At 44.4% G+C, this 20,028-nt stretch overlaps 1 protein-coding gene across 1 annotated transcript; it reads right to left on the minus strand.

Moving 5' to 3' along the window:
- Positions 1-16,373: 16,373 nt before the first annotated feature.
- Positions 16,374-18,641, minus strand: LOC141191444 (U4/U6 small nuclear ribonucleoprotein Prp31-like). Its single transcript, XM_073661340.1, has 4 exons — positions 18,623-18,641; positions 18,062-18,244; positions 17,062-17,122; positions 16,374-16,480 (listed from the first exon to the last, which is right to left on the minus strand). Exons 2-4 carry the CDS (start codon positions 18,233-18,235, stop codon positions 16,374-16,376), a joined length of 342 nt encoding a protein of 113 aa, XP_073517441.1. The 5' UTR covers positions 18,236-18,244; positions 18,623-18,641.
- Positions 18,642-20,028: the final 1,387 nt, after the last annotated feature.

Here is a 20,028-nt window from a genome sequence, read left to right on the forward strand (position 1 = left end):
GTGTTTCCCTATGGGGGTGGTGCGTATGTGATATAGTGCAATGGGAAGGAGCTCAGGCCACTGGGCCGTAGTCTCCTGCATCATTTTGGTCAATTGCCTTTTCAGTGTGCCATTCAATCTCTCCACCTTGCCACTTGACTGTGGATGGTAAGGAGTATGTAACGCCACTGTTGATCCGATCATGGTAAGTATTTCTTGATATACGCATGAGGAAAAGGTTGGTCCTTGATCACTTTCGATAACTTCTGGGACTCCATACCGGCAAACAACTTCAGAGACCAGCTTCTTGGCGGTGATAAAGCTGCAGCCTCTACCAATGTATCTTCAGTTGTGACAGCATATCCAGTATGAAGCCTGCCAGAGGTGTCAACATATCTGGATCCATCCGTATATAACGTAAGTTCTGGATCATCCAAGGGTACTTCCCCCACTAAAACAAGTGGAGTTGACTCTTTCCCCTCTCCTTCAGGTGCTGGTAGCAGGGTGGCCGGGTTGATGGTGGTGCACCGGTGTAACTTCACATTTTCTGGCAAAATCAACGAACACTGCAGCCACAGGTGTCTCTGTGTGGACACATGTTTAGGTTGCTGTAAAGCCAAAACAGCCACAATATCGTGTGGAGCATAAATGTGAGTCTCATGTCCAAGGATGATGTCCGCTGTCTTCTCAAGTAACTGCTGTGTGGCGTGAACCGCTCGTAGACAGCTGGGGGAGGCCCTGGCTACTGGGTCCAGATGCGCTGAGTAATAACCGACCGGGCGCTGGTTTGTACAGTGTCTCTTCGTGAGTACCCCGGCTGCATGCCCTCCCGTCTCAGAGACATACAAATGGAAAGGTTGAGCATAGTCCGGATTTCCAAGGGCAGGGGCTGTCATCCTTGATTTTAGTTGCTCAAAGGCTTGTTGCAGCAGTTCTTGGTGGTCCTTGTTGTTTACATCAGCCAGAGTGTCTTCTTTTAATGCATCATATAGGGGTTGCATCAGACGTGAGGCGTCTGGGATCCATTGTCTGCAGTATGTGCATAGTCCAAGGAACCGTTGCAGCTCTATGGGATCTTTTGGGAATGGTAGCAGGTAGATGGCCATCTTTCTTTCTTCTGTGAGATGTCTGGCACCCTGAGTAAGGCAGTGGCCTAAGAAAACCACTTGATCGAGGCAAAACTGAAATTTCGAGGCTGAGTCTCGACAATTCAGTTTTGCCAGATGCTTAAGGAGGCTAACACTGGCCCTGATGGACATTTGCTCCATGGGGGCACACAAGAGAAGATCATCCACGTATTGTAATAGTACTACCTCAGAGTTGTCCAGCTGCCACGGCAGCAGACAGCTAGACATGTTCTTTGCAAACTGATTAGGGCTATTCTGCGCACCCTGCGGCATCACCGTCCAAGTCAATTGCCTGCCCTGATATGTACAGTAAATGCAAACAGAAACTGACAGTCTTTGTGTAATGGAATGCTAAAAAAGGAGTTTGCTAAATCAATTACTATAAACCAGGCTGCGGTAGATGGTATTTGTGAGAGAAGTGTATGTGGGTTAGGCACCACAGGAGTTTCCAAGACTTTCGCTGAATTTACTGCCCTCAAATCCTGCACCAATCGATAAGCGGGCGGCTGCCCCGGTTGGGATCTTTTCTTTACGGGGAACAATGGCGTATTGCACGGGGAGACGCAGGGGATTAGTGCCCTTTTCTCTAACAAGGTCTGGATTTGCTGGTGTAGACCTTGTTCTTGTGCATGTGTGAGCGGGTACTGGCGAACCTTGGGAAAGGGCGCTTCAGGCTTGAGGTACACCTGTATTGGTTCTACCGGCAATCTCCCAATGTCATCTGGGCCTTGTGACCACAGATGAGAAGGGATTTCCTCTATGTATGGAGCTAACCTGGGATCTTTTGGGAGATTTCCACTCGTATCTGATATGTTAATCATAACCGTGGGTAGCGCCCGTAAGATGCAGACCTCCTCTATGTGTGCATCAGAGTTTGGATTCTTTAAAGTAAGGATCATCTGACCATTGTCCTGGTATTGGATTCGGGATTGGAATTTAGACAAGAGGTCTGCCCCTAAAAGATTTACCGGGCAGGTCGGGGATATGACAAATTGTGCCATTACTTCTGGAAATGGGCCAATCGGAATAGGTTTGGTAAGAGTGTGTTTGTTAGGTCTGCCATCTACACCGATGAATATTAGATTGTCATTAGAAAATTGGACTGGAAGACCCTGGGGCAGTTCAGTGGATTTTAAAATGGAGTTGGCCCCCCCAGTGTCTACCATGAACTTCACCGGATTCCTTCCTACTGGGAGAACTACAGATGAACAGAGCCCGGGGGTGGTTATGGGCATCACGATGGCAGACTCTGGTTGGCCTCCATTTCAGAATGGTCGGTCCTGGGGGACATTTTCTCGTGAGTCTCGTGGGCCAGGCGTCCTATTTCTAGATAGGGGGGCTTGGGTGGTGCACTGGCTGGCAGGGGTGTGACAGTCCCTTTGGAAGCGTCCTGCCCGGTCACACCTCCAACACAGAAGACGGGAATTCGTTACTGCTCTTCTCCCGGGATACATTACTCGCTGATCAGGTACTGTCATGGGGTAATAGTGGGGCTGTAAGGGAGGATACTGGGGGGACAAGGGGGGATACTGTGCTACGGGTACTGTGGGTGCCGCAACTGCCACTGCAGCGGGTTTGGATTTAGACTTAGCCACAGAAGCGGTCCGGGCGACACTCTTCTGGAAGCTTTTTGCTACTTTTAGGGCATCTCCTGGGGTGGCTGACTCAACATCTGGCCATACAGCCAATATCGCGTCCTTGATTTCAGTACGTAAACCCTGGATTATGGCGGACACTAACAGCTGGCAATGAGTTTTAGTATGTAAGGAGAACCCAAGGTCCTTATAGACCTGCAAAAGGCCCTCATAAAACTTCTCAACCGACTCTCCCTTCTCTTGAGTGACATCTGTGAGGGTGGTGGATTGATCAGCCAGCTTATCCTGAGCCCATATTTTAAGGGCTCGACAGAAGTCAATCCCACTCTCATACGTATTGGAGTCTAATGCTCTGTTATATGGGATAGCAGTCTCTATCATCGGATAATATCCTTCACCGGCTTTTACACGAAGCAGGTGTAAAAGATTTTGCCTTGTTGTTGAATATATCTCTCTATTTGTGGCCATGCCCCTGTAAAAAGCCATGGGGGAATGTTCGGGATCCGGGAGACGATTACACAGAGTATCCGTCTGTGCTGGGGTAAACGGGGTATATTTGGGTGGGCTGGTATTCTGGTCCGCTTCCTCCATTTCCTCCAACTTTGTGAGTGGGGGTGGAGGTGGAGGGAAATCAGGGGGAGGGGGGAGATCAGCATGAGTACTGATTGATGGGAGATCTCGGAGGTAGGGAAGCGCTGGGGGAGACCAGATATCGGATCTGATCGTGGGTTTGATTAGTTGAGCGGCATAATCGACTAGATCCCTGTCGATGGCCAAGAGTCTTATCTCTCTCAATTTAGTTGGATGCGTGGCAATGTATTGTTTTATAGTCTCGACTATTATTTTGACCGCATCCTGTTTTGGATATCCAAAGATACCAGTGGAAATAAATGGCAGGGCTAGGGTTGGGACCGCATGAAGCTGTGATGCGTATGCTATGGTGTTCTGAACTGTTTCTGTAAGCAGGTGTTGTGACCTGGGTACATCTAGGGGATCATATCTTGGTCCCGCCGCATGTATAACATACTGACATGATAGCTGTCCGGCTCTTGTAGCCATCACCTCTCCTTCTCTTAACGGACCGTTGTCACGGATGTGATCGTTGGATGCAATCTGTATTGCAGGTCCCCCAAGACGACACATTTCTGCAGCTAGCCCCCCCCCCCCACGCTGTAGTCTCGTATTTGCTGCATTTACAATGATCCCAACTTGCTGTTGCGGTATGCTCCCTATGCCTATTCTCAGTATAGTGGAGAATTCCGAAGGACCATTCAGTAAAACAGACGTCAACTCCTGGTACTTGTGTCCATGTTCTATTTCCCCAGTTTGGGAGAGGGTGAATAGGGTAGAATTCGAAGGACCCTGGGTCTCCCCGAATGGAGTGTGGACCATGGCGGGGGCAGGTGGGGGCAATGGTTTATAATACCCACCGTCATCGTTAAGTAATGGGAAGGCTGGTGCTGCAGCATCGGGTCTGCGTGCTCCACAATTATAGCACGTCTTGCGCCATCCTGGATTAGTGGCCCAACACATATTACAAAGCCAGCCATCTGGGTTATATGATGGTGGCTGGCCACCAATGGGAAGTGCAGGGTATTTACTCTTCTTAGGTAAAAATTGCTCAGTTTCCGGATTGAGGGGCTGGGGTACGGCTACATTTGTGGGGGTATGGGATGCTTCTTTAGGGGCTTCAGATTCGGTTTGTGGACACATAAGTCGGGAAGGGGAACCTACTTCCTCCTCTATCTTGTCCCCATCAGCTTAATTTTGTAGCACAAAACAGCCAGTCATCGTTACAGTGCTAGATAATTTTCCCTTCTTTACATAAAGATAAATGAAATAACCAGGCTTCATCTCCTCCTCTATTTCAACATATCCTTCATCACAAATCTCATGTGCAACTTTCCTAAACTTTTCAGCAACTTCCAATAATCCACAGTCAACTAATCTACCCCTTTTCTGCCAGATGCCTTCATCCCACAATGTAGGATGAAGTTTCCCTTCCACGGGAAAGTTTAACACCTTAAACACTTTTGGTGCATTCGTAAATGACTTTTTCCCCTCTCGTCCGACCATGATGGTCATCACATCCTCTCCCTCCTGCGGGAGAGACACTCTTTCTGCTCCACGGAAACATTGATTAATCACTGCACTGCTGCCTTTCAACTGACAAAAGATCCTTGATTTGTGCACAGTACGAGTCCGGCCGGCCTCAGCTGCTGTTTCATTGACTTCACCCCTCCCATTTAGGGAGTCACATACGGCCAAGATGAAAGGAGGAGAGCTCTCGTCCACAGCTCTCCGGACACTAGATATAGTTATATCTGTGTGTGTGTCCTACCCAATCTTCGATCACCTGCCGCAACTGAACCTAACAGTGTTCAGTCTCCTAAGGATCTTTGTCAGAAGTTAAGGAAGATTCATACAATATTCACTTGTCAATCCGAGGTGGTATTGTTTTAAAAGTTATCAATATCAGACCCCTAATGGGACTACAACCCTATAGTCTCACCTCTGACTATATCCAACCAGGACGTAAAAGTAATCCCCCAATCATTAGAATATCTTATATTAATTCTAATGATTGGGGGATTACTTTTACTCCTACAATAGGGAAAGATTTTATTAACTTTTTAGATATCACCATCTCTCATCAGGGACAACATGTAATTACTAAAACTTTTTTTAAAGATGTGGATGCCAATAGTTATATCCATTTTTCCAGCGGTCACTATAAAAAGTGGCTTGAAAATGTCCCTTTTAATCAGTTTCAACGGATAAAACGTAACTGCAGTAATGAGGTTGATTTTGAATTACAAGCCAATATCCTGCATGAGCGTTTTCATAGGCAAAGTTACCCCAAAGGGCTTATCAAGCGCGCTTATCAGAAAACTAGGAATGTATCACAAAAACAGTGCATCCAGCCCAAAACTGTCCCACAGGCTAGTGCAGGTGATGATTTTAATTGTAATTTGATCACAACTTTTAATTCAGCACATGAGTCCATTCGGAACTCACTGCACAAACATTGGCACATTCTTCTAAAAGATCCAATTCTGTGTTCTCTCATTCCTAAACAGCCTAAGGTTACCTTCAGACGAGCCCTTACGCTGAGAAACATCCTAGCCCCCAACCGCCTGAAACACACTACCTCCAATGGTACATGCATCAATAAACGTTCACAAAGAAATGGGAGTTTCAAATGCTTTTCGAGACAATGCCTTTGTTGCAACAGCATTAAACACAATACCCAAACTTTTAAATCTAACCATACAGGTGAAGTTTTTACTATCAAGTCAAATATGAGCTGTCAATCTCGTTTCATTATATACCTCATAGAATGCCAATGTGGCCTGCAGTACGTGGGCACGACCACCCAGACACTACACCGAAAGCTTAACTCTCATCGGTCCAATATTGTAAAAGGTTTCATGAAGCATGGTTTATCCCGGCATTGCGCATTGGTGCACGGTAAGAATGCCACAGGCATTTCTATCACACCAATTGAATCCATTTCCCTTTATCTCCCAAACCCTATGGAAACCTTGAAGAGGAAAGAAATATATTGGATATACGGGATCAGCACCCTTAAACCCTATGGACTCAATGAAATTACTGAGATTTTTATTTAATTATTTATTTTATTCTAGTTTTAGCTCTGCACAGTCGTTGCATAGGGCCACAGATCCTTTTTTTATGTATTTTCTTTGGTACTTTTTCTGATTGTTATTTTAATATAATTTCTATTAATATCCCCATTTTTTATTCTATATCACAATGTGTTTTATCCTAAATAATCAATATACACATGATCTTGGATTCAATTTATCCATTCTTGAAAATTAATTTTTGATTTTTTTTTTTTTAGTTATTCCCTCCTTGTATTTATGAAAATTATTATCCCCATTTCATTTTTCATCCCCCTTTTTTAACTCTCCTGCACTCCAAACCGCAGTCTTTACAACATTTTTGTCCTTTTTATTCATTTATAAGTATAGTTCCTTTTCTGTATCACCTTCACCTCATCCACCAGATGGCTCCTCTGTTAAATGTTGCCCTTCTGATGTCCATACACTGCCAAATCCCAGGTTCTAATCACATTTCTCCTACACTCCAATCGCTTCTCCTCCACAATTCGTCTTTTATGTATGTGGTGTCATTTATATGTGCATTTCCCCTCTTTCCTTTGCCCCCTTTCCCACATTTGCCTGGGTGGTTCACCTGTTAAATATTCACTCACTGGTGTCTATTCACTGCCCCATCTTGGGTTCTTATCCCACTTCACCCACATTGTAATCATTTAACTGTTTACATTTTATCAGTATTAAGGATGGTCCTTTTTTTTTTTTCCCCCAACTTTAATTTATTCAAAATTGCAAGTTGAACGTCCCTCCCCTTCCTAATTTTCCTATTGGTTTAGGTGTTCCTGTGGGTGTTCCCTATGTAACTGGCATCCATTTTAGGCCTTTAAAAACCCATCCATTCTCATGCTGTACACATTTGTTTTTTATTACTTGAAAAAGACGTTGATGCGGCATTGAAACGCGTTGTTAATAAAAAGCCTTTATCATCATCATCATCATCATCATCATCTCTGAAGAATTGATTCACTTCAGCAGCGCAGCCCACCTACGTGTTTATCCAACTGGATCCAATATCTCCTGGAGGATTCATCTTCCAGCCACGGGGCAGCAGCAGCTGGTTTTCTTCATGCCTTCATAGGAGTTGTGCCTGTCACAACTCCATCAGGTGAGTGTAACCAGGACTCTCCTACTCTCCCCCCATAGGGTATCACCCTATTGTGCGCTCTGTTTCCCACATTTAGATCTCCATATAATAATAGCATGATTAGCTGAACAGTTAGACAATGTGGCTCAGAGGATGAAACCAGTTTTGTCCCTTTTCATGAGCATTGACAATTATTGATGAGCGAACATGCTCGCCACTGCTCTGTGCTTGCCCGAGCATCACTGTGCTCGACAAGCTCAGCGCTTGGCGAGTATTTCCGGGGTTGCTTGGTGGGAGCTCGGGTCCCCTCCCTGCATGTTTGGCGCTATTTAGAGAGCCAATAAACATGCAGGGATTGTCTGCCATGCACTGTGATGCCGTAGCCATGTTGGTTGTGGCATTACAGTGTTTGGCTGGCTGCACAGCGTCATCAGGTGTATATAAGACCTGGCACCGCCATGCTCATCCCAGTCACTCCGGAATCAGGCAGAGTAGGAAGAGGTGCTGCTGAGCTAGGGAGAGATTTGCTTGTTTATGTTAGTATAGGTATTCCACAACAGATATATATATATCCATCTGGACTAACAGTCCTTCTGAGGACTAATCCAGCTGCATATATCCAGTGGTGATAGCAGGAGTTAGGCAGGCAGTGTATGTGACAGACAGCAGTGCATATAGTGCAAGAGGGTCCATTGAATGTTCCTGTTGCTGCTGTTCTTACAGATATTTGAAGACATAGCCCAAGATATCAGGGGCCAGGGAAAAAAATGTTATCTTAATTCTGGTTATTTGCTTAAAAAGCAATCCACAGTACACCATTTTTCTGCTCCATTTGCTTGTTCTCACTGCAGAATAAAGCCAGATCTGTTCCATGTTTCAGCGATAAAAATCCAGAAATTTAAACTGAACGTGGAAAATATTGGGGCCCATTCTGCTGTATGGAGGACTGTGTAGGGGCCCATTCTGCTGTATGGAGGACTGTGTAGGGGCCCATTCTGCTGTATGGAGGACTGTGTAGGGGCCCATTCTGCTGTATGAAGGACTGTGTAGGGGCCCATTCTGCTGTATGGAGGACTGTGTAGGGGCCCATTCTGCTGTATGGAGGACTATGTTGGGGCCCATTCTGCTGTATGGAGGACATGTGGGGCAAACAATCAGCAGATTTGGGTTCCAGTATCATCTCTATGCTGACGACACCCAATTATACACTTCTTCCCCTGACATCACCCCTACCCTAATACAAAATACCAAGGATTGTTTGTCTGCTGTGTCTAACATCATGTCCTCCCTCTATCTTAAACTGAATCTCTCCAAAACTGAACTTCTTGTGTTTCCCCCCTCTACTAACCTAACTCTACCTAACATCGAAATTACCTTGAAAGGTTCAACCATAACTCCCAAGCAGCATGCCCGCTGCCTTGGGGTCATATTCGATACTAACCTTTCCTTTACTCCCTATATCCGATCACTCACTCGCTCTTGTCACCTGCATCTTAAAAACATCTCCAGAATCCGATCTTTTTTCACTATTGAAACTGCTAAAACTCTTACTGTCGCTCTTATTCACTCTCGTCTGGACTACTGCAACTCTCTTCTGATCGGTCTCCCTCTTACCAAAATTTCCCCTCTCCAATCTGTCCTGAATGCGGCAGCCAGGGTCGTATTTCTGTCCAGCCGCTTCACCGATGCCTCCACCTTGTGCCAGTCATTACACTGGTTACCCATTCGCTATAGGGTCCAATATAAACTCATTGCTCTCACCCACAAAGCTCTCCACAATTCTGCACCACCTTATATCTCCTCTCTCATCTCAGTCTATCGTCCTACACGTGCCCTCCGTTCCACAAATGACCTAAGACTAACATCCCCCATAATCCGAACCTCGCACCTCCGTCTCCAAGACTTCTCTCCTGCTGCGCCAGTTCTCTGGAATGCTCTACCCCAGACGATCCGATTGATGCCTAGCCCCTATGTCTTCAAGCGCGCTTTAAAAACCCATCTCTTTAAACAAGCCTACCATCTCAAATACCCAGTAAACTAACTTTTTCCTGTTCCCTCCTAAATACTATTCAGAATCTGCTCCCTACTGTTCATCTGTCTCTACACCCTCCATGCACACGATAACTGCACTAGGTAATTGAGTATTGCACTTGAACATACAGGCTGATGACCGGATCATACAGCTTTATATGATAAACCCGACTTATTATAATTGCCAGACCTGAAATAACAAGCACTTTCCACCTATTGTGTTCCCCCATTTCCTTGTAGAATGTAAGCTTGCGAGCAGGGACCTCACTCCTGATGTAACTGTTTAAACTGTCTCATCTTGTATTGAATTTATTGTTTGTAAATGTCCCCGCTTAATTGTAAAGTGCTGCAGAATATGCTGGCGCTATATAAATAAAAATTATTATTATACTGTATGGAGGACTATGTGGGACCCAATTTTCTGTATGGAGGGCTATGTGGGGCCCATTATACTGTATGGAGGGCTATGTGGGGCCCATTATTCTGTATGGAGGACTATGTGGGGCCCATTATTCTGTATGGAGGACTATGTAGAGCCTATTCTGTATGGAGGATAATGTGGGGCCCATTATTCTGTATGGAGGGCTATGTGGGGCCCATTATTCTGTATGGAGGACTATGTAGAGCCTATTCTGTATGGAGGATAATGTGGGGCCCGTTATACTGTATAGGGGACTATGTGGGGCTCATTATTCTGTATAGGGGACTATGTAGGCCCTATTATACTGTATGGAGGTCTATGTGGGGACCATTATACTGTAGGCAGGTCTATGTGGGGACCATTATACTGTAGGCAGGTCTATGTGGGGCCCATTATTCTGTATGGAGGACTATGTACGGCCCATTACTCTGTATGGAGTAGTATGTGGGGCCCATTATTATGTATGGAGTAGTATGTGGGGCCCATTATTATGTATGGAGTAGTATGTGGGGCCCATTATTATGTATGGAGTAGTATGTGGGGCCCATTATTCTGTATGGAGTAGTATGTGGGGACCATTATTCTGTATGGAGTAGTATGTGGGGACCATTATTCTGTATGGAGTAGTATGTGGGACCCATTATTCTGTATGGAGTAGTATGTGGGACCCATTATTCTGTATGGAGTAGTATGTGGGACCCATTATTCTGTATGGAGGACTATGTGGGGCCATTATTCTGTATGGAGGACTATGTGGGGCCATTATTCTGTATGGAGGACTATGTGGGGCCATTATTCTGTATGGAGGACTATGTGGGGCCATTATTCTGTATGGAGGACTGTGTGGGGCCATTATTCTGTATGGAGGACTGTGTGGGGCCATTATTCTGTATGGAGGACTGTGTGGGGCCCATTCTACTGTGCGGAGGACTGTGTGGGGCCCATTCTACTGTGCGGAGGACTGTGTGGGGCCCATTCTACTGTGCGGAGGACTGTGTGGGGCCCATTCTACTGTGCGGAGGACTGTGTGGGGCCCATTCTACTGTGCGGAGGACTGTGTGGGGCCCATTCTACTGTGCGGAGGACTGTGTGGGGCCCATTCTACTGTGTGGGGCCCATTCTACTGTGTGGAGGACTGTGTGGGGCCCTTAAGCCATTGGACACACTCCACAAGGTCCCAGAGTTCCAATTTTCATTTGGAAATCAAGGTCCCAGAGTCTGGAGGAAGAGTGGAGAGGCCACAATCCAAGCTGCTTGAAGTCTAGTGTGAAGTTTCCACAATCAGTGATGGTTTGGGGGGCCATGTCATCTGCTGGTGTAGGTCCACTGTGTTTTATCAACACCAATGTCAGCGCAGCCATCTACCAGGAAATTTTAGAGCACTTCATGCTTCCCTCTGCCGACAAGCTTTTTGGAGCTGGAAATGTCATTCTCCAGCAGGACTTGGCACCTGTCCACACTGCCAAAAGTACCAATACCTGGTTTACACACAACAGTATCACTGTGCTTGATTGGCCAGAAAACTCGCCTGACCTTAACCCCATAGAGAATCTATGGGATATTGTCGAGAGGAAGATGAGAGACACCAGACCCAACAATGCAGACGAGCTGAAGGCTGCTATCAAAGCAACCTAGGCTTCCATAACACCTCAGCAGTGCCACAGTCTGATCGCCTCCATGCCACGCCGCGTTGATGCAGTAATTGATGCAAAAGGAGCCTCGACCAAGTATTGAGGGCATTTACTGAACATACATTTCAGTAGGCCAACATTTCGGATTTTAAAATAATTTTTAAAGCTGTTATAAAGTATTCTAATTTACTGAGATAATAATTTTTGTGTTTTCATTGACTGTAAGCCATAATCCTCAACATTAACCCCTTTACCCCCCAAAGTGGTTTGCACGTTACTGACCAGGCCAATTTTTACAATTCTGACCACTGTCACTTTATGAGGTAATTACTCTGAAGCGCTTCAACGGATCCCCCTGATTCGGAGATTATTTTTTCGTGACATATTGTACTTCATGATTGTGGTAAAATTTCTTCGATATCACTTGCGTTTGTGAAAAAAAAACGGAAATTTGGCGAAAATTTTGAAAATTTTGCAATTTTCAAAATTTGAATTTTTATGCCCTTAAATCAGAGAGATATGTCACACAAAATAGTTAATACATAACATTTCCAACATGTCTACTTTACATCAGCACAATTTTGGAACCAAAATTTTTATTTTTTTTTTATTTTTACTAGGGAGCTATAAGGGTTAAAAGTTGACCAACGATTTCTCATTTTTCCAACAAAATTTACAAAACAATTTTTTTTTATTTTTGTATTTTTTTTAGGGACCACATCACATTTGAAGTGACTTTGAGGGGTCTTTATGACAGAAAATACCTAAAAGTGACACCATTCTAAAAACTGCTCCCCTCAAAGTGCTCAAAACCACATTCAAGAACTTTATTAACCCTTCAGGTGCTTCACAGGAATTTTTGGATTGTGGAAGCTAAAAATGAACATTTAACTTTTTTCACAAAAATGTTACTTTAGACCCAATTTTTTTAATTTTGCAGGGGTAACGGGAAAAAATGGACCCCAAAATTTGATGTGCAATTTCTCCTGAGCACGCTGATACTCCATAAGTGGGGAAAAACCACTGTTTGGGCGCATGGCAGGGTTAGGAAGGGAAGGAGCGCCATTGACTTTTTGATTGTAAAATTTGCTTGAATAATTAGCGGACGCCATGTTGCGTTTGGAGAGCCCCTGATGTGCCTAAACAGTGGAAACCCCCCACAAGTGATGCCATTTTGAAAACTAGACCCCTCAGGGAACTTATCTAGATGTGTGGTGAGCACCCTGAACCCCCAAGTGTTTTACAGAAGTTTATAACATGAAGCCGTGAAAATAAAATAAAAAAAACTTTTTCCACAAAAAGATGTTTTAACCCCAATTTTTTTTTTTTAATTTTCACAAGGGTAAGAGGAGAAAATGGACCCCAAAAACTTTTGTGCAATTTCTCCTGAGTACGCCAATACCCCATATATGGGGAAAATAATGTTTGGGCGCACAGCAGAGTTCAGAAGGGAAGGAAGGAGCACTGTGTGACTTTTTGAATGCAAAATTGGCTGGAATCGAGAGCGAACGTTTGGAGAGCCCCTGATGTGCCTAAATAGTGGAAACCCTACCACAAGTGACCCCATTTTGGAAACTACACCCCTCAAGGATTATAACAAGGGGTATAGTGAACATTTTGAACCCAGAGGTACGACACAGAATTTGATAACATTTGGTCATCATATTGAATAAGTTGTCATTATTCTTGAGTGCAAGTGCTCGCTACTTGAGTTTGCATCGGGTACTCAGGTATGCACCATGTATCGCAGGTGCTCGAGTGACATGCTCGAGTGCCCGCCTGCATGTTTCACGGTTATTAGACACCCAAAAAAAAAACATGCGGGGGATGGCTCGTGCATGGCAGGCAATCCCTGCAAAGTTTTTTTGGCGGCGACGCATATGGGGCGGAGACTCGAGCACCCACGATACTCAATGCATACCCGAGCACCCGATGCAAACTCAAATAGCGAGCACTTGCGCTCAACACTAGTCGCCATATCGTCATCTTTTTTTTACTTTTGAAAAAAATCCCAAACCCAACCCTAATCCTAGAGTTTATTTTTTACGCCGTTCCTAGTGTGGTATAAGTGATTAGACGACTTTATTATTTGGGTCAGTGCGATTACAGAGAAACCAGAATCATATCGGTTTTTATGATTGACAGCTGTCACACACTAAAAGACGCATTTTCTTGTAAAATCTAGTTTTTGCTTCGTCATATTTTGAGAGCTATAATTTTTCCATATTTTGGCTGACAGTCATGTGATGGCTTGTTTTTTTGCGGGACAAGTTGACGTTTTTATTGGTACCATTTTCGGGCATGTGACATTTTTTGATCGCTTTCTATTCCGATTTTTGGGAGGCAGAATAAACAACCAACAATTCAGGATTTTTTTTATTCTGCTCCACGTGTGGTAAAATTAATAAGGTTATTCTTCGGGTCAGTACATTTACAGCGGTACCACATTTATATCGTTCTGCTATGTTTTGGAGTTTTTACACAATAAAAGCTATTTTATGCAAAAAAATATTTTTTTGCATCGCTTTATTCTGAGAGCTATAACTTTTTAATTTTTCAGCTGTATGTTTTTTTGCTTCGTTTATTTATTTTTTTTACAATAAAGGGGTTAACTAGTGGGACAGTTATAGGTCAGCTCGTTACGGACGTGGTGATACCAAATATGTGTACTTTTATTGTTTAGTTTTTTTCAGAATATTTATTGATGGGTACATTATATTTTTATTTTTACAATTTTGTTTTTTTTTTATTTTTTTTCATTTTGTAACACTTTTTTTACTTCCATTCTTTGTCCCACTATGGGACTTTCACTTTTTTTATTCTGATCGCGTGTGTAGTATAGGGATGGAGAACCATCCCTGTGCTATACAGGCTGTCAGCACTGCAGACACAGAAGATACTTTGGTCATGCACTGCGCATGACCAAAGTATCTTTCTGCTGTCTGGTGACCCAGCTTTAAATGGGTTAACAGAAATAAAACACCTGAAATAGATCACTGTTTGTAATGACTCTATATAAAATATGAGCTCCACTTTTTGTATTGAAGAGCGGAAATAAATTAACTTTTTGATGATATTCTAGTTTAGTGAGATGCACCTGTATTTGAGCAGTTTGAGAATGAATGCTCAAAGCAGCAGGCAGAAAGTCACTATTAAGTGGGTGAAAGAAGCATATCACTGTAATAATACATTGCTCAAAAAAATAAAGGGAACACAAATAACATCCTAGATCTGAATGAATGAAATATTCTCATTGAATACTTTGTTCTTACAAAGTTGAATGTACTGACAACAAAATCACACAAAAATCATCAATGGAAATCAAATTTATTAACCAATGGAGGCCTGGATTTTGAGTCACCCCCAAAATTAAAGTGGAAAAACACTACAGGCTGATCCAACTTTGATGTAATGTTCTTAAAACAAGTCAAAATGAGGCTCAGTATTGTGTGTGGCTTCCACGTGCCTGTATGACCTCCCTACAACGCCTGGGCATGCTCCTGATGAGGTTGTGGATGGTCTCCTGTGGGATCTCCTCCCAGACCTGGACTAAAGCATCCGCCAACTCCTGGACAGTCTGTGGTGCAACGTGACGTTGGTGGATGGAGCGAGACATGATGTCCCAGATGCGCTCAATCGGATTCAGCTCTGGAGAACGGGCGGGCCAGTCCATAGCTTCAATGCCTTCATCTTGCAGGAACTGCTGACACACTCCAGCCACATGAGGTCTGGCATTGTCCTGCATTAGGAGGAACACAGGACCAACCGAACCAGCATATGGTCTCACAAGGGGTCTGAGGATGTCATCTCGGTACCTAATGGCGGTCAGTCTACCTCTGGCGAGCACAAGGAGGGCTGTGCAGCCCTCCAAAGAAATGCCACCCCACACCATTACTGACCCACTGCCAAACCGGTTATGCTGAAGGATGTTGCAGGCAGCAGATCGCTCTCCACGGCGTCTCCAGACTGTCACGTCTGTCACACGTGCTCAGTGTGAACCTGCTTTCATCTGTGAAGAGCACAGGGCGCCAGTGGCGACTTTGCCAATCCTGGTGTTCTGTGGCAAATGCCAAGCGTCCTGCACGGTGTTGGGCTGTGAGCACAACCCCCCATCTGTGGATGTCGGGCCCTCATACCACCCTCATGGAGTCGGTTTCTAACAGTTTGTGCAGACACATGCACATTTGTGGCCTGCTGGAGGTCATTTTGCAGGGCTCTGGCAGTGCTCCTCCTGTTCCTCCTTGCACAAAGGTGGAGGTAGCGGTCCTGCTGCTGGGTTGTTGCCCTCCTAAGGCCCCCTCCACGTGTCCTGGTGTACTGGCCTGTCTCCTGGTAGCGCCTACAGCCTCTGGACACTACGCTGACAGACACAGCAAACCTTCTTGCCACAGCTCGCATTGATGTGCCATCCTGGATGAGCCGCACTAACTGAGCAACTTCTGTTAGTTATAGAGTCCGTCTCATGCTACCAGGAGTGTGAAGGCACAACCAACATTCAAAAGTGACCAAAACATCAGCCAGAAAGCATTGGTACTGAGATGTGGTCTGTGGTCCCCACCTGCAGAACCACTCCTTTATTGAGGGTGTCTTGATAATTGCCAATAATTTCCATCTATTGTCTATTCCATTTGCACAACAGCATGTGAAATTGATTGTTAATCAGTGCTGCTTCCTAAGTGGACAGTTTGATTTCACAGAAGTTTGCTCAAAAAAATAAAGGGAACACTTAAACAGAATATAACTCCAAGTAAATCAGTGTATATATTACCAAGTTTTTTCTTTTTTAATCTTCACTAGTACTGTTAATTTATGAGGAAATAAATTAGTATTTAAATTTGTGGCTTCATCTCTTAAATCCATTTTAGTCCACCTTGACAAACTTACTTAATTCATTTTCTATTTCCACAGTCAAATTGTTTGCATCGACAATCACTTTATACTCGGGTGCTGCTTCCACAGGTCCCATAACTAGGAGTCAGAAAATAAATCACAATAATGCAAAGATATAAAACAATCGTTATATCAGAATGTAATTCAATCTGAACAGGAAGCGACAGCAAGTCTTAATATGCCATCACATCTGGAGAGGAATAAACTTCGGTATAATCTTATATCCCCCTCCTAATACAACACAGGCTAAGAATAAACGAGTTTTGTCGGCTTCTTCTGCAGGATCCCGGCCTCCTGCTTGATGACAGTTTGAGCCAATATCATCGCACTGCATGCACGAACTGTGTGCGCCAAGATGCTGCAAGGAGAAGCAGCTTTACCTCTGCAGCTTCAGAAAAGCACAGTCACTGAATGTGGCAGACTACAGTAATCAGGCCAGCTCCAGAGGAGCGATTACAGACTCTATAGAACAGAGTTTGAAAGTACTGCACACCATGTCTATGAGACCGGCCACCAATGACATTGCAGCAGTGGCCAGTAACCAAAATAATTCCTCTGTCCTTGAGAATGAAGAGCATCTTTAATAAGCAAGTTGCAAACTTGCTCGCTTTTACAAGAGCTTTGCAATGGTAGCCACTTATGATGGTGCTGAACTATACCTTCAGATGCTTTTGGTTGTTTTTTGACATACTCATCGATCTTGTCAAGAATGTCTGAAAACTAAAAAATATATATATTAATAAAATTACTCTTTTTTTTTTTTTTTTTGTTTTTTTTTTTTGTTATGCAGTGAACGGATGTAGAAGTTGGTGCTCAATAAATAGGTTTTCTGCACAATGCACAGTTGAACAGAGGAACTGTCTAAGATCCCCGACCTTAGTCTTATACTTACCAGCTGCCATCTTCACCTTTTATCGGTGCAGCTCCAGCCTCGTGGTGTGGATATTGTGACTGCAACTTCTGACCGACCAAAAGTCAGAGGTAACGATAACAAAGGGTCAATGTAAGAATATGAGAGCCAGAAGAAGGCTCTCAGACTTACTTGAAAAGTGACCCGTGGCTTGCCCAGCAAACACTGGAGCGATCCGGCAAGTCACAAACTGCAGGAGACGGACCGAAGAGGCGAAAATAGGTGAGATGTCAGCAGGTAAATATAAGACTAAGGCAGGGACCTTAGACCAGAAGCACCACTCCAGTGATAAAAACAACAAAAACACGCTGGAGTGGTGCTTTAACATAACGTAGAGCAGCATCTCAAACTACCACTTCCCAGTTATGTCCACTGGAGGGACGAGGCGGTCTGTAATTCATGGTGACATCTATTTTTCATGCCCCAGATCTGACAAAGTGAGCAGAGCTTGTGCAAGATGGACTGGTCAAATTCTTGTCTACTCCACAAATCTAATTCCAGCACAAGCACATAGAGGTGCAGACCACAACGCGCCTTGCCTGATCCATTGCGTGTGCCTATTAATCAGGAGTGTCTGTTCCCACTCGCCCCCTGACCAACACCAGCGAGAGACTCGCCGACCATTGTTCTGAGGCTACTTAGTGTCTGAATATTGTTTGTGATGGTGACCAAGAGCAAAAATGGAGAAAAATTAGGATGTGGAGTGCCGGGAGATGTGACAAGAGTTTTTCGGGTTTTCTGACACTCACCTGTCTGCTGTCCCATAACTTTGCTATACTTTTCACTGACTCAGCGTTAATATCCACCTGCATCTCCTCCTGCACTTCCTCAATGGTCTCCAAGTCATCCTCGTCTATTAAGTTGTCCTCTTCTTCCTCTGCGGCCTCCTCCAGGTCAGCCAGCAACTCGTCTGCCAGAGACATGTCTTATCCCTGCGGGAAAAGGCAAATTCATAGCAGGATTGTGCTTTATAGAAGTAATTCACTCATAGAAAACGCTATATCCTCATTGACATAAATGTAGTAATACATCAGTCACCAGATAATACAGCTTTATGTTACATAGAAACCCTATAACCAGCACAGCGGCGGCACCGCCGCACACGTCCTATAACCAGCGCGGCGCCGCCGCACACGTCCTATAACCAGCGCGGCACCCCCGCACACGTCCTATAACCAGCGCGGCACCCCCGCACACGTCCTATAAACAGCACGGCACCACCGCACACCACCAGCCAAGTACGCCCTACATTCTGCCATGCTAACACTCTGGGCACATATCCCACCCGCAGACATCAGCGCAGCATTTACCAAGTGCAAGAAGCCTGGTTAAAGGTGTCAGAAAGTTGTCGCACTTCTCTTCAACTATAACCGGAAGTTGTGGTGCAAAAATACAGCGTCACTGCAGCGACAGCTTCCGGAATGCTATCTGGTTTTCCGATTGGTCCGCAAATGCGCATGCGTACCCACACGAACGCTAAGCATGATTTCATTGGTCGATCAGCTGATGTTTTTTTCTCCTTTTTGTATAGTGTAACTTTATTTGTATACACCAGTCGTAGTGTTCATATCACGCTGCGCTTGGGAAGAAGGACAGACAATGTGAACAGGTAGGTGCGGAGGAGGAGGACATGGTCTTGTCCTGTGATGTCAGGGTAATGTGTGGAGGTGGATTCTACCTATGAGGCTGCTCGTGTATATCGCAGGGACTTGTGTCAGGTTGCGCAGTAGTGCCCTCCCCGGTGTAAAAGCAGACAGATCTGACACTGGTGCAGCGTGTGAGCCCATAAATATGTATTTTTGGATTGTAGCACTTGGAGAGTAAGGGTAGATCCGTACAGGATGGATATGATAACGATTCTCCGCATTGATCTGTACAGGTAAAAATGTTATCAAATTCTGTGTCGTACCTCTGGGTTCAAAATATTCACTATGCCGCTTGATATAATCCTTGAGGGGTGTAGTTTCCAAAATGGGGTCACTTGTAGGGGGGTTTCCACTATTTAGGCACATCAGGGGCTCTCCAAACGTCCGCTCTCGATTCCAGCCAATTTTGCGTTCAAAAAGTCACAGTGCTCCTTCCTTCCCTTCTGAACTCTGTCGTGCGCCCAAACACTATTTTCCCCATATATGGGGTATTGGCGTACTCAGGAGAAATTGCACAAAAGTTTTTCTCCTCTTACCCTTGTGAAAATTAAAAAAAATTGGGGTTAAAACATCTTTTTGTGGAAAAAGTTTGATTTATTTTTTTTATTATTTTCACGGCTCCATGTTATAAACTTCTGTAAAGCACTTAGGGGTTCAGGGTGCTCACCACACATCTAGATAAGTTCCCTGAGGGGTGTAGTTTTCAAAATGGCATCACTTGTGGGGGGTTTCCACTGTTTAGGCACATCAGGGGTTCTCCATACACAACATGGCGTCCGCTAATTATTCAAGCAAATTTTACAATCAAAAAGGCAATGGCGCTCCTTCCCTTCCTAACCCTGCCGTGCGCCCAAACAGTGGTTTTTCCCCATGTATGGAGCATCGGCATGCTCAGGAGAAATTGCACATCAAATGTTGGGGTCCATTTTTTCCTGTTACAACCGCAAAATTAAAAAAATTGGGTCTAAAGTAACATTTTTGTGAAAAAAGTTAAATGTTCATTTTTTGCTTTCCACATTCCAAAAATTCCTGTGAAGCACCTGAAGGGTTAATAAAGTTCTTGAATGTGG

This window comes from Phyllobates terribilis, unplaced genomic scaffold (assembly GCF_046119375.1).
Source record: "Phyllobates terribilis strain yellow unplaced genomic scaffold, ASM4611937v1 Scaffold_44__1_contigs__length_10104851, whole genome shotgun sequence".
NCBI classification, from domain to species: domain Eukaryota; kingdom Metazoa; phylum Chordata; class Amphibia; order Anura; family Dendrobatidae; genus Phyllobates; species Phyllobates terribilis.

Excerpts from the sequence above, each read along its gene's own strand:
- LOC141191444 (XM_073661340.1), bottom strand. The coding sequence starts at position 18,235 with ATGTCTCTGGCAGACGAGTTGCTGGCTGACCTGGAGGAGGCCGCAGAG. Across the intron at positions 17,123-18,061 it reads AGTTATGGGACAGCAGACAG|TTTTCAGACATTCTTGACAA; the intron begins GTGAGTGTCAGA and ends TATATTTTTTAG. Across the intron at positions 16,481-17,061 it reads ACAACCAAAAGCATCTGAAG|TTATGGGACCTGTGGAAGCA; the intron begins GTATAGTTCAGC and ends TCTGACTCCTAG.